The 19,778-nt window shown below is 38.1% G+C and overlaps 2 protein-coding genes across 12 annotated transcripts in view; one reads left to right on the top strand and one right to left on the bottom strand.

Moving 5' to 3' along the window:
* The window catches only part of shisa6b (shisa family member 6b), an 82,718-nt gene that overhangs the window by 43,477 nt on the left and 19,463 nt on the right, over nucleotides 1-19,778 (top strand). For 5 of the 11 annotated variants that reach the window (XM_084938421.1, XM_084938416.1, XM_084938420.1 and 2 more), the window contains exon 4: nucleotides 14,385-14,423. The exons of the other annotated variants lie outside the window; for them this stretch is intronic. In XM_084938421.1, the coding sequence (XP_084794547.1) occupies nucleotides 14,385-14,423 (39 nt within the window). The remainder of the gene's footprint in view (nucleotides 1-14,384; nucleotides 14,424-19,778) is intronic. 11 annotated transcript variants of the gene reach the window in all.
* LOC146382105 (E3 SUMO-protein ligase ZBED1-like) lies at nucleotides 3,893-5,276 on the bottom strand. The gene has a single exon (XM_084938564.1). The coding sequence runs from the start codon at nucleotides 5,105-5,107 to the stop codon at nucleotides 3,893-3,895; it is 1,215 nt and encodes a 404-aa protein (XP_084794690.1). The 5' UTR covers nucleotides 5,108-5,276.

Below are 19,778 nucleotides of genomic sequence, written 5' to 3'. Positions count from 1 at the left end.
TTTCCACACTGAGTTCACTTCTCAAACCCAGACTTGGTTCTAACACGTCTGTATTGTTTGACAGCTATTTTGGAAACATTATGTTCTTGACTTGCATATGTGCACATGTGCAGTTATGTAGACCAGTTATTTTTTCACCCACATTCAACCAATTTCTGAATGTAACATTTCTGAACACCTTGCTGGAATTTCTTACCTTAACTTATTACAATTTAGTGGCCAAAGATCCCTGAGAGATCACTGTAATCACTTTTTTTCTTAATAACATAAGAAATCACACACTAATTATTATTAAACGTAAACTCAAATGTATTTTAGGATAAACCAATGAAGTAATGACATTAATGAGCAGTAGAATCATGATGTGGAAGCAAGCCCAGAAGCTAAAAAACTTCTTTATTCATCCATTTTTAGTGGATGTGGTTTTTCATGATTTTAAGATTTGACATTGTTGTATTGTAGGGTCTTTACCTTACCTTTACCTACAATATGAATGCCTTGAGGTGATTGTTGTTGTGTTTTGGCCTGATAAAAACTGAATTGAATTTAAATTGTGTATTTAGATAGGAGTGTACTGGAGGTGTGCGTGCAAGTAGGCCATTTAGTTTAAGCCAGCCAAGACTACGGCAACGTTAATGAGTTTTGGTCTTGAGGATATCTGAAGACACAGTGCTGCTTATATGCTTAGTTTCCCTGCTGATTGTCAGTTCATTAAATACCTTCAATGCCATTCTTTTAAAAATATCTATCTATCAATGTTAAACACAGAAGATGTCTCATGTGGATCAAGTAGGTGAAGAATTTATAGAAAGACAATGCTGGGTTGCATTACTGGGAAATACAGTACTATTTAAACCATCTGTCACAGGTCAAGCAATTTTAGTTATATAGCAGTGCTAAAAAGTATACTGTAGTAATCTGGCTGGATGCCTCCTGTGCTTCTGCTACTTCTCTTGCCCTCTGTCCTACAGCATAGTTCTCCAAAATGAGCTTGTGGACAGGAGATGAGATATGATCCTTGGAATTAAAACAGCATTTTCTACTTTGATCATCCAGCACTGTGTGAAGCACTGAAATAAGACTCTTCTTTATCGAATCTCTACTCTCACTCTCCCTCTCTTAATCTTTCCCTTGCTTACTCACCCCACTCTTTCTGAGCTTGGGGGATAGCTGTATGAGATGAAGAGTTAATGAAGATTTTTTTCTTCCCCTGCATGAAGACGGGTAAACTCTTGACAACTTTGTACTCTGCTTTTGTTAATCATGTCACGATCAGCTTTCATGCTTTACAATCCCAACCCCTGAACCAGTTAAGCATGAATATTTAACATTGTTATTTTCAAGTCTCTATGAATACGGCTTAAATAACTGCATGAGCTGCTGCTATACAAATGAATCGAGACTGTAGTTGGCCGAATGGCTTCAGCCTTTTCCGTGTAACAATCTCAGTAACCTCCCTGTTTATTTCTTTTCATTACCCACCATCTTATTTTATACCACTAACACGCCCTCGTCCTTACACAAACACTCATATGTGGCCATGTCTTCATAAACTGCTACTGAGATGCAACATTGTCAAATAGCCATTTAAGATGCTATCATCTGATATGGAGGCTGACGTGGGATGATGCTGCAAGTGTAGTTATGTAAGCAGCTTTCTCAGGGACTGATAGCAATCCAGCAGGGGAGCGGCGGTGTGTGTGTGTGTGGATGTATATTGGGTGTGGGTCTGGGGGTGTGAAACAAATCACACATTCAGTACGCTACATAATATTACACCCAGTGTTTTGCCACAGGTACAGAGATTCACTCCTTCAGGGAATTTGATTTGTTAACATGCTAATGTGCTGAGATTAGCGAAGCAACAAACTGAGCGCGCCATCACTCAGTGAGGTGCTGATTGAAAGAAATCAACAACAGGGGAAGTGGGGAAGAAACAAAATGCACATTTTTGAAATGAAACCATTTTATTTACAGACCAAAGATAGACACACTTGATTTTTTTTTTTTTTTTTCCAAATAATCAAAAATAAACAAACGGGTGTACCATCTAGTGTGTATACACACACACACACACACACACACACACACACACACACACACACACACATACACATACACACCCATATCCTTAGACATACATACACATACCTACATACATATGTATTCGCCTATGCCCTCATACATACTGACATATACATATATACACATAACAATTCAGAAATATGGCATACATAATTACAGAGATTCAAACAAGATCGGGTCTCCTTGACAAAATGTAATGTTTCCATTTAACCCAAATATCACTAAATATGTCATATTGGAGTCTAGGGGTGTGTATTGGCAAGAATCTGGCGATACAATATGTATCATAATACAGGGTAGACGATACGATATATTGCAATACTAAAAGCCAGACGATATTTGTGTTTAGTAGGACTAAATTTAGTTAGGAAAACTCACAGTAAACAGTCCAAACTGTTTAATGCTTGACATGAAACATCTGAAACAAAAACACTCTCCAAGTTCAAAATGAATGGAGAAATTAACATCTGCCTTATTAGAAGTCATGTCAAATAAACAAACAAAAACTACTTTACTGAAATATCAAGTATTTTTTAACATGAAAAAAGTAAACATGTAACACTGAAGTCTTTCTAAGTACTATGATTGTAAAATACTTATCCAAAAACTGCTCTATGGAGCATCAAAACAAAGTACTTTTTATGTGACCTTAACATAAACAAATATAAATCAAAAATGAAATTGCTTGAAGAATCCATCCAAGTAAACATTAACAAAAAATGTAAAGTGCTATTACAATTAAGTGTTAATAAAATAAAGTACAGCTCTGCAGTGTCCATCAATGGAACACTTTTAGTACAACCTGAAAAAAGGAATTTACTCATCTAAATAAAAGTGCTTATGAGACTCAACCAAAATGTCAAACATTCTCATATCAGAGATTTTACATGTGTAGTGTTTTCTCAGTGTTTATTTTTCAATTTCCAGATTTTTGTGCAGGAATACAAGCTGATCGACATGGTCAGCTCTCAAGACACTTCTCTGTGCATTTACTATGTCTCCTGCAGAGGAGAAAACTCTCTCTGCAGAGACACTTGTTCCAGGAATGCATAGGAAACTCCTTGCTACTTTGGATAGTTGAGGGTATTCCTGTTCATGGTCCTTCCACCAACTGAGAGGATTTCCTGTGAGAGGCAAAGGGGTCTCATCTCTATACCTCTTGATCTCAGCTGCAGCAACATCATGTTCTGATTTTGGTGCAGTATTGTCACTAGTAGAGGCAAACGTAGCTCCGAGCAAGTCCACCAATGCACATGAGGTCCTCTGTCTCTTTAGGGGTGGCCGAGGGATGGAGTCAAAGTTGTCTTTGATATGTGGGTGATGAGCCTCCTCTGTGGCATTCTCTTCCTCCACCTGTTTGTCAGTCTCCTCATTCTTTTGCTGCTGAAAAACATTAAATTCAAATAGTATTAATGTCAGAAAGTCAAAATTCAAATCCAAGATTCACCCTGTTTTTCACTAATATTTGATGACAAATGTCATCAATATGCATTTTTTTTTTTTTTTTTTTTGCTTTTTACTTTATTCACTTGCTTAAAACTTCAGTTGAATTTTTCCAAATAAATTAATTTATTTACTTACATTTTCTTCCTTCTTTATCACAGTCACCACAGTGTCCAACAGTCTGGAATAGGTCTCACTGGTCTCTGCTTCAGACAGGAAGGGCAGGTCCTTAAACCGAGGATCAACAGTTGATGCCATCCACAGTGTCTCCCTCTCATTTACATATCTCTTTCCAGATCTTCTGCTATGGCAGTCTTAATGTCCCTTACTGTCGGTGTATCATCAACACTTTCTTGTGCACCCATCACAAGCTTGGCATGAAGAGGAGCAATGATGGACAGGGCTGGCATTTCTCCTCTGACATCACTAGGGTGGCGTCCTTCATAGGCTTGAGTGCCCTGACAACTTCTTCTGCACATGTGATGTCAGACTCACTTAATGTGAAAATTTCTTTTTCACTCTTCCTAACTTCTGCAGAAAGCAGAGCTGCACAGATGGCTGGTTGCTGTTCTAAAAATCGTTCTCTCATATCATAGGAGCTGTTCCATCTTGTAATTATGTCCGTGATCAATCTGTGAGCTGGTAGCTGAAGGAGGCACTGTTTCTGCTTCAACTGGTTGCTGGCTGTGGTGCTGCGCCTGAAAAAGGCTGTTACACGCCGGATCCTCCCGAGAAGTCGCACCACGGATTGTATTTTCAGTGCTTTCTGTGAGGCGAGATTCAGACTGTGTGCAAAACATTGTATGTGCGTCATGCCTGCAAGTCTAGCCGCGAGAGCCATGTTTGGTGCATTATCGGTAACAACAACAAGGTCCTTTGCGTTCAATCCCCATTCAGCCACAGCGTCAGTTAGTAACGCTGCAATGTGCTCACCTGTGTGACTGTCATGCATGGCTCGGGTTTGTAGTACATGAGACTGAAGGTTCCACTGGTCCGTTATGTGATGTGCTGTAACAGTTAAGTACGATTCAGTGGCTCTCGAAGTCCAAGTGTCGCATGTCAGAGCAACTGTCTCAGCCGAGCTGAGAGAGTCCAGCACTGTCGCTTTGACTTCTTGGTACAACTTTGGCAGAGCGATGTCCGTGATGTGTTGTCGAGAAGGAACGGTGTAACGGGGCTCCAGCGTTTTAATCATATTACGAAATCCTTTATTCTCCACAACACTCAGAGGGCGCATGTCTTTGCAAATAAAAACAAGTACTGACTGCGTTATTTTTGTTGCACGAGTTGAAGTTGCTGGTAGTTTCGAAAAGTTAACTTCTTCAATTGTCCGTTGAGAGGGATCACCTTGTTTCGTTTTAAAATTAGCATTTGACGCTACGTCGCTATGGTGTCTAGACACGTGTGTTCGTAAATTTGTTGTGTTACCGGAATATTTGACTCTGGCGGTGCAGATTTTACAGACTGCATAGCTCTTGTCATAGTCTTTACTGCCTTCTTTTGTCCTAAATCCAAAATAAGTCCACACATCAGCTTTGAAAGCTGCAGGGGCCGGCTGTATCCTCTCCTCTTCAGTCATCAGTTAGCTAGCACCACACACGTCCACTGTTCTACTTCGTTCTTTTGGCAAACTAGACGCTTCTACAGTTATCGCGAGACCTCGTTTTTACGTCATAGTAAAGGCGGTGAAAACTGCAAACCAGTGGCCGGAGTTTGAATTCCAACATACAAAAGAAATAAACAGTAAATGCATGTCATTTTTCAATTAAAAAAAAATCGATAACACTGATTTTAAATATCGATTCAGTATCATTGCACGAAATATCGCGATATTTCGTTGTATCGATATTTTCTTACATCCCTATTGGAGTCTATTAATGAAGGTAATTCTTTCCATTTTAAACATCCCATAAACAATCTCATACCAGTCATTTAGTGATGGAATTTTCACACTAAGCCATTTCTTGGTAATAGTCTTACGGGCAGCCAAACTCAGAATACCATACAACAGCTTGGACGTTTTATCTACATTCACTGAGTATAAATATCTAAACAAAAGTTCATCCCAATTAAAGGGAAGTTGCATACTAAAAATGATCTGTAACTTAGAATGAATCGATACCCAAAAAATGTTGATCAATGGGCAAGACCAAAACAGGTGGAAGTGTTTTATTCCTTGGGCCCCACAGTTTCTCCAGCAGCTAGAGTGATTAGAATAATATTTACTTTGTACAGGAGTAATAAAAAACCTACAGAGACTCTTCCAACCAAAACATCTCCATATATTAGAACTAGAAATTCTCCACTGAAAAGCACACTGCTGATACCAAATGTCATTTGAAATTGCTGTATTTGCTTCCCTTTCCCATTTTTTTTTAATGTAGGTAGTATTCCGCTTCTTAACCTCTTGAATACCCTTATACAGTCTAGAAATCACCTTGAGGCTGGGATCTGCCTGGTAAGCCTTGACAAATATACTCAAAACAGGTAAAGAGAAAAGATCTGTTCTCTTAGGTATAAAGTTATGTAGGTGATGCCTAATTTGAAGAAACCTAAAAAAATCCGTTTTGCTTAACTGGTATTGATCTTTTACTGATTGGAAGTGCCTAAGAATTCCCTTATCGTAAAACATACAATATGCCATTAAGCCTTGTCCTGCCCATTTTTTATATCTTACATCTAACTTATTGGGTAAAAAATCAAAATCAAAAGCGCACCATCTTAAAATCCTGACCTCTTCATTCCAATCATTCTTATTAAGAAATTGTAACCAAAGTTTTAAAGGCAGGTTAATCCATTGGTTTCCTTGATTAATTTGTTTTTTAATGAGTGTCACATCCCCTAAGCTTGCCTGAATTGGAAAATCTCTTAAGGCCACTGTTTCTATTTCTATTTCTTTCCATCTCGCTTGGTAGTCTACATTACACCAACACATTAATATCCTCAATTGAGCTGAGATATAATAATCTTTCAAACATGGGAACCCCAACCCTCCTTTGTCTTTAGCCAACTGAATAGTTTGATACTTAATCCGTGGTTTTTTCCCCTGCCATATGAACCTAGAGATTATTTTGTCCCATTCCTGAAATTGCTTATCAGTTATTTCAACTGGGAGTGTTTGGAACAGATAAAGCATCCTGGGCAAGATATTCATTTTAACTGTATCAATACGTGATTCAAAATTTAAAAATGGTAATAAGTTCCATCTTTTAATATACTCATTTATTTTATAACACAAAGGATTAAAATTTGCATTATATATCTTAGAGAGATCTTTAGTAATATTTACTCCAAGATACTTCATCTGCTCCGACTCCCAGTTCAAATTGACTTTAGACTTAATTTCCCGATTTGGCTTATAATTAAAAGTTAATATCTGAGTCTTCGATATATTTAGTTTATAACCTGATATTGAGCTAAAGGTCTCCAGAAGTGACAACAGCTTGGGGAAAGTAATGTTTGGATTTGTCAAGTAAATCAAAATATCATCAGCAAACAAGGAAATCTTATGCTCTCGACCCATGATCTCAACTCCAGTAATATTATTGCTTTGTATAACACTTTGACTCAGGGCCTCTATGAAAAGAGCAAAGAGTGAGGGACTTAAAGGGCAACCCTGACGTGTCCCTCTCTGTAGATTGAAAACATTAGAAAGCGCCCCGTTAACTTTAATTCTTGCCCTTGGTGATTTATATAGTGCTTGTATAATCCTGATAAACGATTGATGAAATCCAAACTTGCCCATGACTTTATATAGAAATTCCCAATTAACCCGATCGAAGGCCTTTTCAGCATCTAAGCTCATAAGGACCATCTGAATTTTATTTTTTCCAACATAATCAATAACATGTAATGTTCGGCGAACATTATCTTGCGTTTGTCTCTGCTTAATAAAACCAGTCTGATCCAAGCTAATTATCTGAACAAGAATATTTTCAATTATTTTGGCAAGGATGTATTTGAATATCTTATAGTCCTGGTTAAGAACACTAATAGGGCGGTAGTTTCCACAATCAAGCCTGTCCTTTCCTTCTTTAGCTATTAAGGAAATAGAAGCCTCATTCAAAGATGGGGGGATTACTCCCGTCTTTAAAATATAATTGAATGATGTTCTCATCAAGGGGATCAATAACTCTTTCATTTCCTTATACCAATCTGATGGGAATCCATCCGGGCCTGGGGATTTATTAGGTTTTAATTTTGAAATAGCTTTTTTAATTTCAATTTCAGATATGTCCTCGATTAAGGTTATATTCTGTTTTTCATTCAGCTTTGGTAAGCAAAGTGAGTCCAAGAAAGATATCATACCTTTAATATCCACTCTAGGTTGTGTGTATAGTTCTTTGTAAAATTTTAGAAAAGCTAACTGAATGTCTTCAAATTTATACACAATGTTATTTGTTTGAGGATCCTTTATTTTATGTATTATATTTTCTGATTGTTGTTTTTTTAATTTATAGGCCAGTAATTTTGCAGATTTGCCTCCTACCTCATAGTATCTTTGTTGTAAAAAAGCCATATTTTTTTGTATTTCACTTGAAAAAATTTCATCAATTTCATTTTTCTTCTTTTGTATTTCTAATTTCAAATTTATATCTGCGCTTATTTTATGGGCATCTTCAAGATATTGTAGTTGCGCCTGGAGTTTTCTTAAATGCTCATTTCTCTTCTTTTTTAAGTTAGTACTGTAACCTATAAGTTTTCCTCGTATAACCGCTTTTAGGGCATCCCATAAAATACTCGGAGAGACTTCTTCATTGTCATTTTCCGCTACATAATCTATTATATCTTGGCTAATTTGCTCTTTCAACGAACATAGAGTACTTGTATTTAATCTCCAAGATGTAACTCTTCTTTCGTGTCCAAGCACTACTTCCAGATACAGTGGGGCATGATCCGATAAATCCATCACTCCTATCCTGCAATTGATCACACTGTTAAAGTCTTTTTGACACATAAAGAAATAATCCAATCTAGAATAAAATGAATGTGGGTGAGAAAAAAAGGTATAGTCCTTCTTGATGGGGTTTAATTCTCTCCATACATCTATAAGCCCTAAATCCTTTAAAATTAATTTAATATTTTTGGTTATTTTATTCAATCCCGGGGCGTGTGGGTTTGATGAGTCCAAAGACGGATTGAGTCGAACATTCAAATCTCCTCCCAAAATTAGAGTACCTTGTGCCTCTACAACAATCATTTCAAAAACCTGTTTAAAATTTTTTAACTCTGATCCTGGGGGAGCATATACATTTATAAGAGTAGTCAGTGTACCCTCCAGATACCCCTTAACTAACACAAACCTCCCCTCCTTATCACCGATTTCTTGAATGCATTCAAAATTTAACCTACTCGAAATTAAAATTACCACACCCCTTTTTGAGCTCTGAGGACAGGAAGAAGAATACTGGTTAAATTTCCATTTCTTTAGTTTTTCATGCTCAAACTTCGGTAGGTGAGATTCCTGTAGAAAGGCCACTTCTATTCCTTCTCTTTTTATTTTTGACATAATTTTACTTCTTTTAATATGACTCCCCAAACCATTTACATTAAATGACACTACTTTAGTTACCTTACAAGGCATTATTGTACGACCTTATATGATTTTAATCTCTGCACATAGCCAAAAATCGAAAAGTACACCCCGATGAGGAAAAAAAAAAAGAAAAGAAAAAAAGAAAGAAAGAGAAAATCATTATAAAAAAAAAATATTGTACAACAAAAACATACAATCATGTTGACTTCCAAAGACATAAACGCTATATTAGCTGTAATTGGTGAGGGAGAAACTCTTCTGTCCACTTGTGGAAGAGTGCCCTCTTCGGCACACAGGCCGGAAGCCCAGTGGTCTGTAGGGTCCAGCTTGCTATGCATATAAATGACCCGGCTTTAATGTACTTTTATATGCCCTCTTTATAGAATTATCTAATTATATAACAAAAACATCTTTATCAAAATAAAGTTCATATTCTCAGTTTATCTTAAGTCTCTATATTCTTGAGTTTACCTCTAATATGATGCTCCGTCACATACATGCTGGTTATCCACTGTCATCTTGGTGCCTAAATACCTGGAGGCGCTCCTTGAAACCCTGCTTTAGGATCGTGTTTCCGCATTTCTTCTTCGTACTTGTTTGCCAAGTCTGCTGTTTTATTTGATCCAAAAGTGTGTCCCTGTCTTTCACAACGTCTACCGATAATCCCCTCTTCACCATGTCGATAGTCGCTTCATGCGCCGTGTTGTACGTCGCAATTCCCTCTCTGTAGTACACCCTTAGCTTGGCCGGGAAAGGCGTCTGGAAGCGAATGTTATTCTCTTTAAGCACCTTCTTCGCTGCCGCATATTCTTTTCTTCTTCTTTGTATCTCCGGGGCATAATCATTGTCCACATATATCCTAGAATCCTTAAAGTCAAAACCCCTAGCCTGCCAGGCCTTCTAGATAATGTCTTCTTTGATACGATAGCTTGCGAGTTTAACAACAATTGAGCATGGAGGGGCTCCTTCCGGGGGTTTCTTAGCACCGGCTCGGTGTGCTCTTTCGATTCCCAACGCGGTGGGAGGAGAGAGACACATTGTCTTTTCAAACAGAACCTCTACAAAGTTGACAACGGATGGGAATTTGTCCTCTTCCCCTTCCTTCACGCCATATATTCTAAGATTCTTGCGACGTGACCGTCCCTCTAAATCCAGTAGCTTAGTTTCGCATCGCAACTGAAGATTTGCTATTTCAATTAGCAGCTCCTCCGAAGCCTGAATTCGAGTCTCCACTACGTCTATACGTCCCTCTGCTTCATCGAGTCTTATACCAATGCCGTCGACATTCTCCCTTAAGGCATTAAACTGTTCGTTTGTGTCTTTTCTGAAAGCACGCAATTCTTTTAGTATCATGTCCATCATAGCTGGGTGATCCTTCGCAGTAGCGTTAGCATCGGATTGCTGGTCTTCTTCCATATTACTGCTAGCTTGCGACGAAGCATCTTCTTCCACTTCACTACGTTCTCTTACATCCTTTTTCTTAAATTTTCTGGGCATTTTTGTTCCAAACATAAAACCCCACAGAAATAAATCCAAGCTTTTTATGTTTCGAGTTAGATAAATTGGGGTAGAAGGTAATAAGGTCGGGAGCAACTATCCTACACAGCCATCACACGACCCGCCAGACCGGAAGTCCCCAAAAAAGACACACTTGATTTTTAACCAAAATAAATACCAAGCTGTATATGGACCATGCTGCATTGCAGAGTTTGCAGTCACATGACCGCTAATCATGTGACCCTACACGAATTTCTATTTACAGGGTATCATATGCCCCAAATTCTAACTGTATTCTTCTGCTGTATTAAGTAATTCATTTTAAAGACAAGTCCTATGGCTGAACTATGGAAATATGTAGCTTGCTTTAAATGATCTTGAAGTGATTGGAGACTCCTTCCATCTCAGTAAACCAGTGAGGCATCCCAACAGCTGCTCTGCATGTTACGCTGAAGGTTTCGAGTTAGCTCATTACAATGATCCATTTGTTGTGATGAATTAATAATCATTTTGTTTGACTGTGTGTTCAGCTCCCAGGCTGCATCTCCACTATCAGCAAACATGGCTAATGTGATTTTAGGCCAACATATGCTACGTTTTGCGTCAATATGAAATACAAGAGTACGCGAGGAATTTGTAGTCATAAAAAAACATTTAGTTTTATTGCAACATGCATCACAGTATGGCAGCAGCCCCTGAAGTCAGTATTCCCATCATGTTGCTCGTTAATGCTCATTACTATCAGTGATGTTTACAGCATTGATTGCTGGATGAAAACAGATTTGTAAATTATGAACTTCTCAGTAAATATCAGGGGGCCAAGTTTTGCCCATTTTATTGGCTCATACTTTTTCTCTCACCTTGGGTCTGTGTTTATTATGAACACATGCCACGTTTGGGGCTGACATTTGAGCAGGCCGACTCCACATCATTGATTTCAGGTAGTCCTGCTGATATGTCAGGGCCTACAGGGGCATAGGTGGCTGGAAATGCAGCAGCGGCCCTGTAGAACAACCTTGGGCTGAAAATTTGAGCAAACATTGTTCACTTCTGATGGTGGGTGTGCTGGCTAGGAGATTTTCCTAGGAAAGGAGGTCTCCTCTGTGCACCCACTTCTCTCTACAGCTTCCACAGCCAGCATCACTGCTGCTGAATAAATGTATGTATGTAGCCATCTTATTCCATGTAAGGAGCACATCTAATGTCTTGTACTGTTGAGCTTTTATATTTCTAACCCAGCTTTTGATTTATCTAATTTCTTAACGGGCAGTTTGAAACCTTTAATTTATCTGGTCTCTCGGTATTTTAAGAAAATGCAAAATAACTGACTACTTTACATGGCAACACTGTGAAATGAAACAGCTGTTTGCTTGTGCAACGCTGAAGGGAAATGCTGAATCTTCCTGTAGCAGTCTTCAACAATATGAGTTTCTGTTGACTAAAACACTGCACACATCATAAAATACACTGCATAATGCTGACTCAGGAGAACAGTAACTAATGCTCAGGTATCAAGGTTTCTTGTCACAATTTGCTTCTAAAAAATGTGCATCAACCCTCAGGCTGGCATGAGAAACCACAAATAGGGCTGGTCTTTTGCAGCTCGGGTGTGGGTCACAAAGAGATGAATTGCCTGCATTACCTCCAATAAAGAAAAGAAAATATATTCTGTGGCTACTAAAGCTGAAGGTTTATGGAAGCTACACATTTTACTAGGCTTTAAACTGAGCATAGATTTCACTGCAGGTCCTCAACGCTCCCATGCTGCAGGAATACATCCACATCCTCCTCATTATCCCCCTCACCAAGCATAGGGCATCAATCAGGTGCATTGAGCGTGTTCTCTGGGGGAAACACTCTGCAACCATCAATACGTCAGCCTTGCATCACATGTCTTATAGATTTATCAAGTCATTTATTATTTATTGATGTGAATAAAACTCAAGGTCATCTTGTAAGAGTCTTCACCCATACTGCTTGAGAGGGTACAGCAAGGGTTTGATTTCAGTGGTCTTACTGCTCCTGTAAGGTCATAACCTCATGAGGTCAAAGTGACCATAGCTAATCTTATCATGAACTACTCATCAATAACACTCTACAGCAGCTCAGCTACTGATATGATAATGAGCACATTCAAATATATATGTCAAAAGATTCAAATGAAAAAGATACATGACTCAGCTTTTGTTTCAATACAACCCATCTTAATATTTGTTAGTGTATTGCCCTACCTCTCCACCAAATATTTATGACAGATGTTTGCTCTAATTAGTTTGTTTTTTCCTCGTATTTTTGGAAGATATGAGCTCATTATTTTTTCAGCTGCAGGCAATTCCAAGCTGCTGTATGTTGTTTCTATTTCAGCTTAATAAGTCAAAAAAGTTAAAGCACTTTGTTTAGATATAGAGTCAGCTCAAAATCAATAAAATGATACAATCAATATATGAATTTACTACTACAATGATAGTAACAAATAATTAATTAACTATTAAAATGACACACTAAACCGCTGTCTGTCCATCTGTTTATTCGTAGCTGAGCAAACACACAGTTTTTCGGTCCACCGCCTGCAACTGCATGCAGTTCTTCACTTTGAAAATTGAAATAAAAAAAGGAAAGCTTTGGCATACATTATGCTTTTTTTTCTTTCACTCCCACCATTAAATTGAATATAACATATTTAATGGTGTAGCCAGATCGCATTTTGGCAGCCGCTGGTAACCATGAGCTCTCACTATATTGTTACAGGAGCATGTTTTTGGAGCAATAGTGTGTCCACAGTTAAAATACCTATTACTAGCTTAGTTCTGAACCATATTATAAGTAGTTTTACTATATAAAGCGTCAGATAAAATGATCTGATTTCTCTGCTATGGGTGGTTCTTTACAATATAAAAGGGAGACAGGAAAGACCCAGTAGGCTATACACTACAGTGAGCACACTAGTGTGTCCATGTGTCTTCACTCTGTTGGGTATGTGTACTTTAGCATTTCATTACTGAGGTGTAGTGTTTGCAGATTTCTCTCACAGGGGTTTTCACATAAACCACTTAATGTATATGTATAACTACACTTAAATCTGCAATTCATGCTCATCAGTATATCTGCAGTAAAATAACACCCCCACCTTTTGTCATGAATGTATTATAGAGTCGTTGGGTTTAAGGTCAGAACTGGCATGCATACCATGTAGACACAGAGCTTGGGAAAATATCCTTGTAGCTACGTGTTGTTGTGTGGGAGGCAGCCACGATGAGAAGCTGATGTTAAATCGATGATGATGGATCAAAGTGCTGCATGGCTGGAGCCCTGCGGTGTTAGGGTGTGCGGAACAACAGTGACTTTTACATCTCTTCCTTTCTACTCATTAGCCTCTTTGTCTCCCCTTTTACCCCAATTCTCTCTTCATCTTGAAATCCTCTCTGTCTCTCCCCTACATTAAGAGGAATACAATGTGTGTCTGAATTTTTGAGTGGAGAGAGAGGTGACTTGATGCTTTGTGTAATCAGACACTAGCAGATGGGAAGAAAAATATTAACCTTTAATAAACAATCAATATCGGTGCACAAAAAATGTCCTCACTTTTGGTAACATTTTGCCTGTAACCACTATAAAAGACATGTTTGTCATGAGTGAAGCTACTACGCTTCAGTAAGGCTGAATTTTGACATCTAGAATAACAGCAAAATGGTTGTTTTCACCTCTGAACAAGACTATTGTAAATTTAACCACATGCAAAAACAATAACTGCCAGTTATTCAGTGTGATCATGTTCTATAACCATCCAAGTGGCAGAATCTAATCACTTGGTTCTGTTTTCTAGGAGAAAAACATTGGCCGGTCCGCTCCCAGAGTCACCATGGTAGGGATGGCTATTCTTTGTTAAAGGTTAAAGCTGCCTCTAGCCACTTATTTTACATTTGCTGTTAAAGATTTATACAGATAATATAAGATGATATCAACTTCCTGCGTGTTTGGAGGCAGCTTATACCTGGAGTGTTAATTGTAGTGAAGTGCCTTCCCATTGATCTCTATTTGTATACTCAGTATATAACCTCCTACTTGACATTTAGCTTTTCTGTCTATGTGACAAGTGCACATGTGTAGTCTGGTTCATTTGTGTGCTATTTTTAGGGGTGAAACGGTACACAAAAATAATTAGTATGGTTAAAAGTCTATGCAATGTTAAAACAAGTTGAAGTTGTGCATAATAAAGACAAACAAGCTATGTCACCCTTCTGCAAAGAATATTTTTCCAAGCCTGTAGCAGCAGAAAAAACAGATTTATGAGGAAATAGCCAACCTGGTTTTGTCCAAAGCTAAAATACGAAACAACCAAATAACTGGCACTTTTAAATCAGCTGTGATCACTGGTGGTTTTTCCTAGAAGTATGCCTCCAGTCATGTCTGTAAGGTTGCCTCCAACACATTTTGGTTGTCATGCAGCCGCTAACTGGTCTCTAAAAACCTAAAATAGTTAATTGCACATTAGAATTGTCAAGTCATGGTTAAAAGAAAAATATACCTCTTTTTTTTTTCAATTCCAAGGTTTTACATATCAGGACATCACAAAAAATGAGAGATGAACAAAAAAATATATCAAGTCATTATTTAAGAAATATAAAAGCAAAATGTAGAAGCACTGAGGGAAAAACTAAGTGCGCCCAATGATTCAGTAGCTTGTAGAATCATTTTTATTATTAATAACTTAAATTAATCATTTCCTTTATGGCTTTGTCAGTCTCTTCATTGAGGTTTGCAGAGATTTGTTTATACACAGCTCTCATGTCAAGGTCATGCCACAGGATTTCAAATAGGCTGAGATCTGGACTGACTGGGCCATTGCAGTGCCTTGATTATTATTTTTTTCCCATTTTTTTAATAGATTTGCCGGTATGCTTGGGATCATTGTCCTGTTTCATTACCTTATGTTACCTGTGAGACATTTAACTCTAGAATAAGTTGGTACACAGTACTGAGTCTGTATCCCAAGGTCCGCCACCGTGTTAGATAGTTGGTATGTCATGCAATGATGTTTCTTTTAAAGAGAAGTGGCTAATTACTGGCAACCTTTCCAAAACATGTCATACTTGTTCAGTTTTTTTCTAATTGTATTGTCCTGAACTTTAACGTGCTTACTGAAGTTTATAGATCCAGGATGTAAGTTTTTGTAATTCCTCTGCAAACTGGTCAATTCTATTTTGGGATGCATTTTCCCTGGATATCCATTTCATCATCACTCCATTACATAACTTTGGATTCATGGACAGATTTTTTGGAAACAAGCTAATAAACCTAATCAGATTAATGAGTAGGACCAGATAATGATTTAGGTTGTCCTGATATGTAAAACCTAAGAACTGAAAAGGGGAGGTGTGTTTTTTTTTTTTACCCTAGCTCCACTTGTTTCCAGAAACCTTACTTCATCCAAGCTTTATGTCCACATATTTGGTAGACTCAGTGAATGTGGTGCACTAGTCTGTGTCCAGTTTTTGTCATTTTGAATGATAGCCAGGTGGTGCCTCTTATACATCCAGGGGCTAATACATACATTAGTATGTTGTTGGACAAAAGTGGCGATCTGTTAAAGCTCTGCAGATGGGACCATCTAACTTGAGATAACAAGTTTCCTTTGCACTAAAATATAGACTTAATTAGTCTTACACTAATTTAAAGGCAAACTGAACCCAATGCCCTGTAACAGGCTATATGTATGTACCGTAACACCCCTATCTAGTTCTGTTTAGGTCACTGGTGTGGTAATGTGGGCTTGCCTATAAGAAAACTCTGTTAAGAGGAGATTTGCACTAAGAAAAAGTTTCAGCCTACTTATTTAAAAATATATTTTTTTAAAAGCTAAGAAAACTAGGACAGACTTTTTGTAAACAAGAATATTCTGTACCTCCTGATGTTTGTTGAAGCTGGCCCACATTATATGACTTTTTTTTTTTTTAAATTGTGCTGTGCATTAAAACCCAACTGGTCTTGTTTCATGCCTGTGTTCTAATTACTGCCCTTTGGACTGTATGTTTTGAAATGTTTCACTTTCTATGTGTTGTCCTCTTTACTGAATTGAATGTCCTAACCTCTATGGTGTACGTGCTCTTCGATTCTGTCCGTCTCAGTGGAGAGGAGGGCTGGTCTATGAAGGCATGGATAAAGGCAGTTTTGATGATGTTACTTTTTTAATTTTAAGAAGACATCAGATAAATCTGTCCTTATTCTTGCTTACGATATACGGACCCTCCTCTTCCTCCTCTACCTCTTCTTCGCCCTCCGCCTCCTCCCAAAGGAAGTCTGCTTTTCAACAGCCTGCAAAAGGAGTCGGTTGGTATGTCGATCAACTGTGAAGCAGAAGAAACTGATTCTTTTCTGCTGAGGTATTATTCCTACAGTGCGCCAAGCGATGAAAACGGCATATTGTTACACTGTTTGATTTTCAAGAAAGATTATCTTTAAACCCAGGGAGCCACTGTGGCTTTGTGGCGAGAGAACCGAGTGTAACCATGCAAGCTTTGTAGGAACATCATGACACACCACTTCAATAAAACGGATGCCTTATTGCCTTTTAACACTTGGGGTCACAGTCCACAGTGGGTTCACTGTCTATCACATTTCAAAATGAACTGGGTATGAAGTCCATCTCAACCTCTTGCCCTTCCCCTTCCCTGCTGAGACTATCATGGCACATTTGTCAAGCAGTAGAGGCAGTGAATTGTCAAGTAACTGCTTGGCCTTTGGTGTCTTGGGGGTGATTGTGAGTTATGAGATAAAGAGCTATACTTACTGGCGCTGTGGATAGACACAGTCTGTTTTGTATTTGTATTTTACTGCACTTGGAAGAACATAGTAGCAACCCTCTTTGTTAATGTATTTATCTATGAATGCATAATAAAATGTGAGTATGTCTGTGCAGCTATTAGCTTCCAACAATTCAAAACACTCATTAACAGACATGAGGTAGAGATCAGTCAGCAACCTTGGCCATGTAGCAATACACTGTGTCTGTAATACTAAAAGTATACAGACAGGAAACCACTCCAGTTACTGTAATTTTTAAAATTTGCATTAATGTATGTAATCGAACTCGCTGCTGTGAAAAATCAATAAAATAATTTAAAATACGATCCAAACCTTTCATCTGATTTTTAAAGCCAGTGACAAGTACAGCATATGGATGAGAAAAAGATAGTGTGTTACTACATGGTTTTGTTTAGAATTTGTTTTGTGAAACTGACCTGTAATTCAATCGTTTTTACTAGCTGTGTAGAGCTGCACTTTATTTTAGTCATTACCTGCTTCTCCCTCTGTTCTCCTTTCACTAATGTGTGGCAAATCCTTTCTTTGGTATTTCAGGCCATTGAAAAAAAACAAAACAGATTTTAGAGATTCCGGGAATCCAGTTTCCCACCTAAATGTAAAAATCATTTGTCTCACACCCTAAGAAGGATATATAATTGGTGTCCTGTGTTGTTTATGATTGACTACTATAGGCTGTATGGCTACTGCTTTCCTACTTGTGGAATAAGATTCTTTCATAATCTAAAGTCATCAGAAAGTAGCTATATGTACAAAGTAAAGTTAACAATATATTCCACACCTGCTAGCTGGTGAACACAGTGGCATAGTGAACAGTCAAATAAAGAGTGAACCATTCAGAGGTGGATTTGCTGGTGTTTGTCAAATCATTGTTCTGCTGCATAACCCAAGTGCGCTCGGCCGACTTTCTCCTTCAGAATTTTCCGGTAGAAAGCAGAATTCATGGTTCCCTAAATTACAGCAAGTTGTCGAGGTCCTGAAGCAATGAAGCAGCCCCAGACCCTCACAATACCACCACAATGTTTGACTATTGGCATGATGTTCTTCTTATGAAATGCTGTTGAATTACATGATGGTACAATTAGAAAATACTTATCCACACAGGGCCGGGTGGGTCTGGATGGTTGTTTTCCTTTGATAAATGAAATCATCATTTAAAAACTGCATTTTGTATTAACTCAGGTTTTCATAGTCTAAGATTAAAATTCATATAATGATCTAACATAGTGAAGTTTGACTGAGAAATTACAGAACTGTGTGTGAATATGTTTGTCATATCTTTGCAAGGCCATAGCATATCAAATATATCTATGATATGAATTCTAGAGTTTAGTCTCAAGTGGCTGAAAAAGACAGCAACAAGGTTTTAGAAAACCTTGGTTGTGTGAGAGCTGTTGGATTTGTTAATGGCAAACTTCGGTGCTGAATTATCAACCCATATGCCGTTAGCTCATTATTTTCAGTCTTGTTACCATTGCCTTTGCATATACTGTTCATCAACGCCGCTCTTTCTGCCAGTACATAACACCACGCTGTTGTCAGACACGAGAATTAAAACAGCTACATTTAGGATGGTCATAATTTTCTCCAAAGGAAATCCTGTCATATTAATTAACATGATGTCAATGTGATGCTATAGTTGAGTATTTATTACAGAGTTTTATTTGCAAACAAGTTCCCTGCGCTTTCTTTAATTTGAAATGTGTTTTTCTGATACTGCATAGTAATGCTGTACAAAGTCTTTTTCCTATCTGCTGAAATTTCTGTTCTCATTGTTTTTGTTATGGCCTTAAAGTCAAATATTTAGTCTAAGCCTTTTGTCGCTTAAAATTGTGTTTGACAGATAAGAGCCACTCAGTTAAGAATGAGCACTGAGGGCTAAAATTAGATGGGGTAAAAGTGCTATAAATATAACTTATAAGCATTATCACTAGGATTGCAATTGGGTCAGAGTTAAGCCTCCTGCTCTTCCAGTGAAATCAGAGAGGAGGTGGGGCCTAAAGCTTTGTCCCTTACTTACTGAGTGAAGTAGGGCTATTATGGCAGTTAACATTTAGCGATTAAATGTGAACAGTCTTTGTCAGTTGATAAATGTCAAGCCCATGGTGGCTTTCCTTTCGTCTACCTTTGCTGCGAGAGGGAGGGAAGGGACATGTTGGTGCCACTGGGCTGTCAGCTGAGCCAATGGGACATATACTGCATATCTGTCACACTCATTCTGCACAGATTCTGGTGCATAGATACACGCATGCACAGTGTAACCCCACTGTCACCACCTCCATCTCCTCTGGGCCTTTTATAATGCTGGTAGCTGCTCTAGCTAAGGCTAATGGGATGGCAGGGCTGCTGGTTTTAAAGAGGGGTGTCGTGAGGAGAGTGGAGCAGAAAGCTGAAGATG

The sequence above is a fragment of the Perissodus microlepis genome, chromosome 8 (genome assembly GCF_051167445.1).
Source record: "Perissodus microlepis isolate ML-2025 ecotype Zambia chromosome 8, ASM5116744v1, whole genome shotgun sequence".
Lineage (NCBI taxonomy): Eukaryota > Metazoa > Chordata > Actinopteri > Cichliformes > Cichlidae > Perissodus > Perissodus microlepis.
The sequence above is the reverse complement of the archived record's forward strand: the minus strand, read 5'-3'. Positions and strand labels throughout refer to the sequence as shown.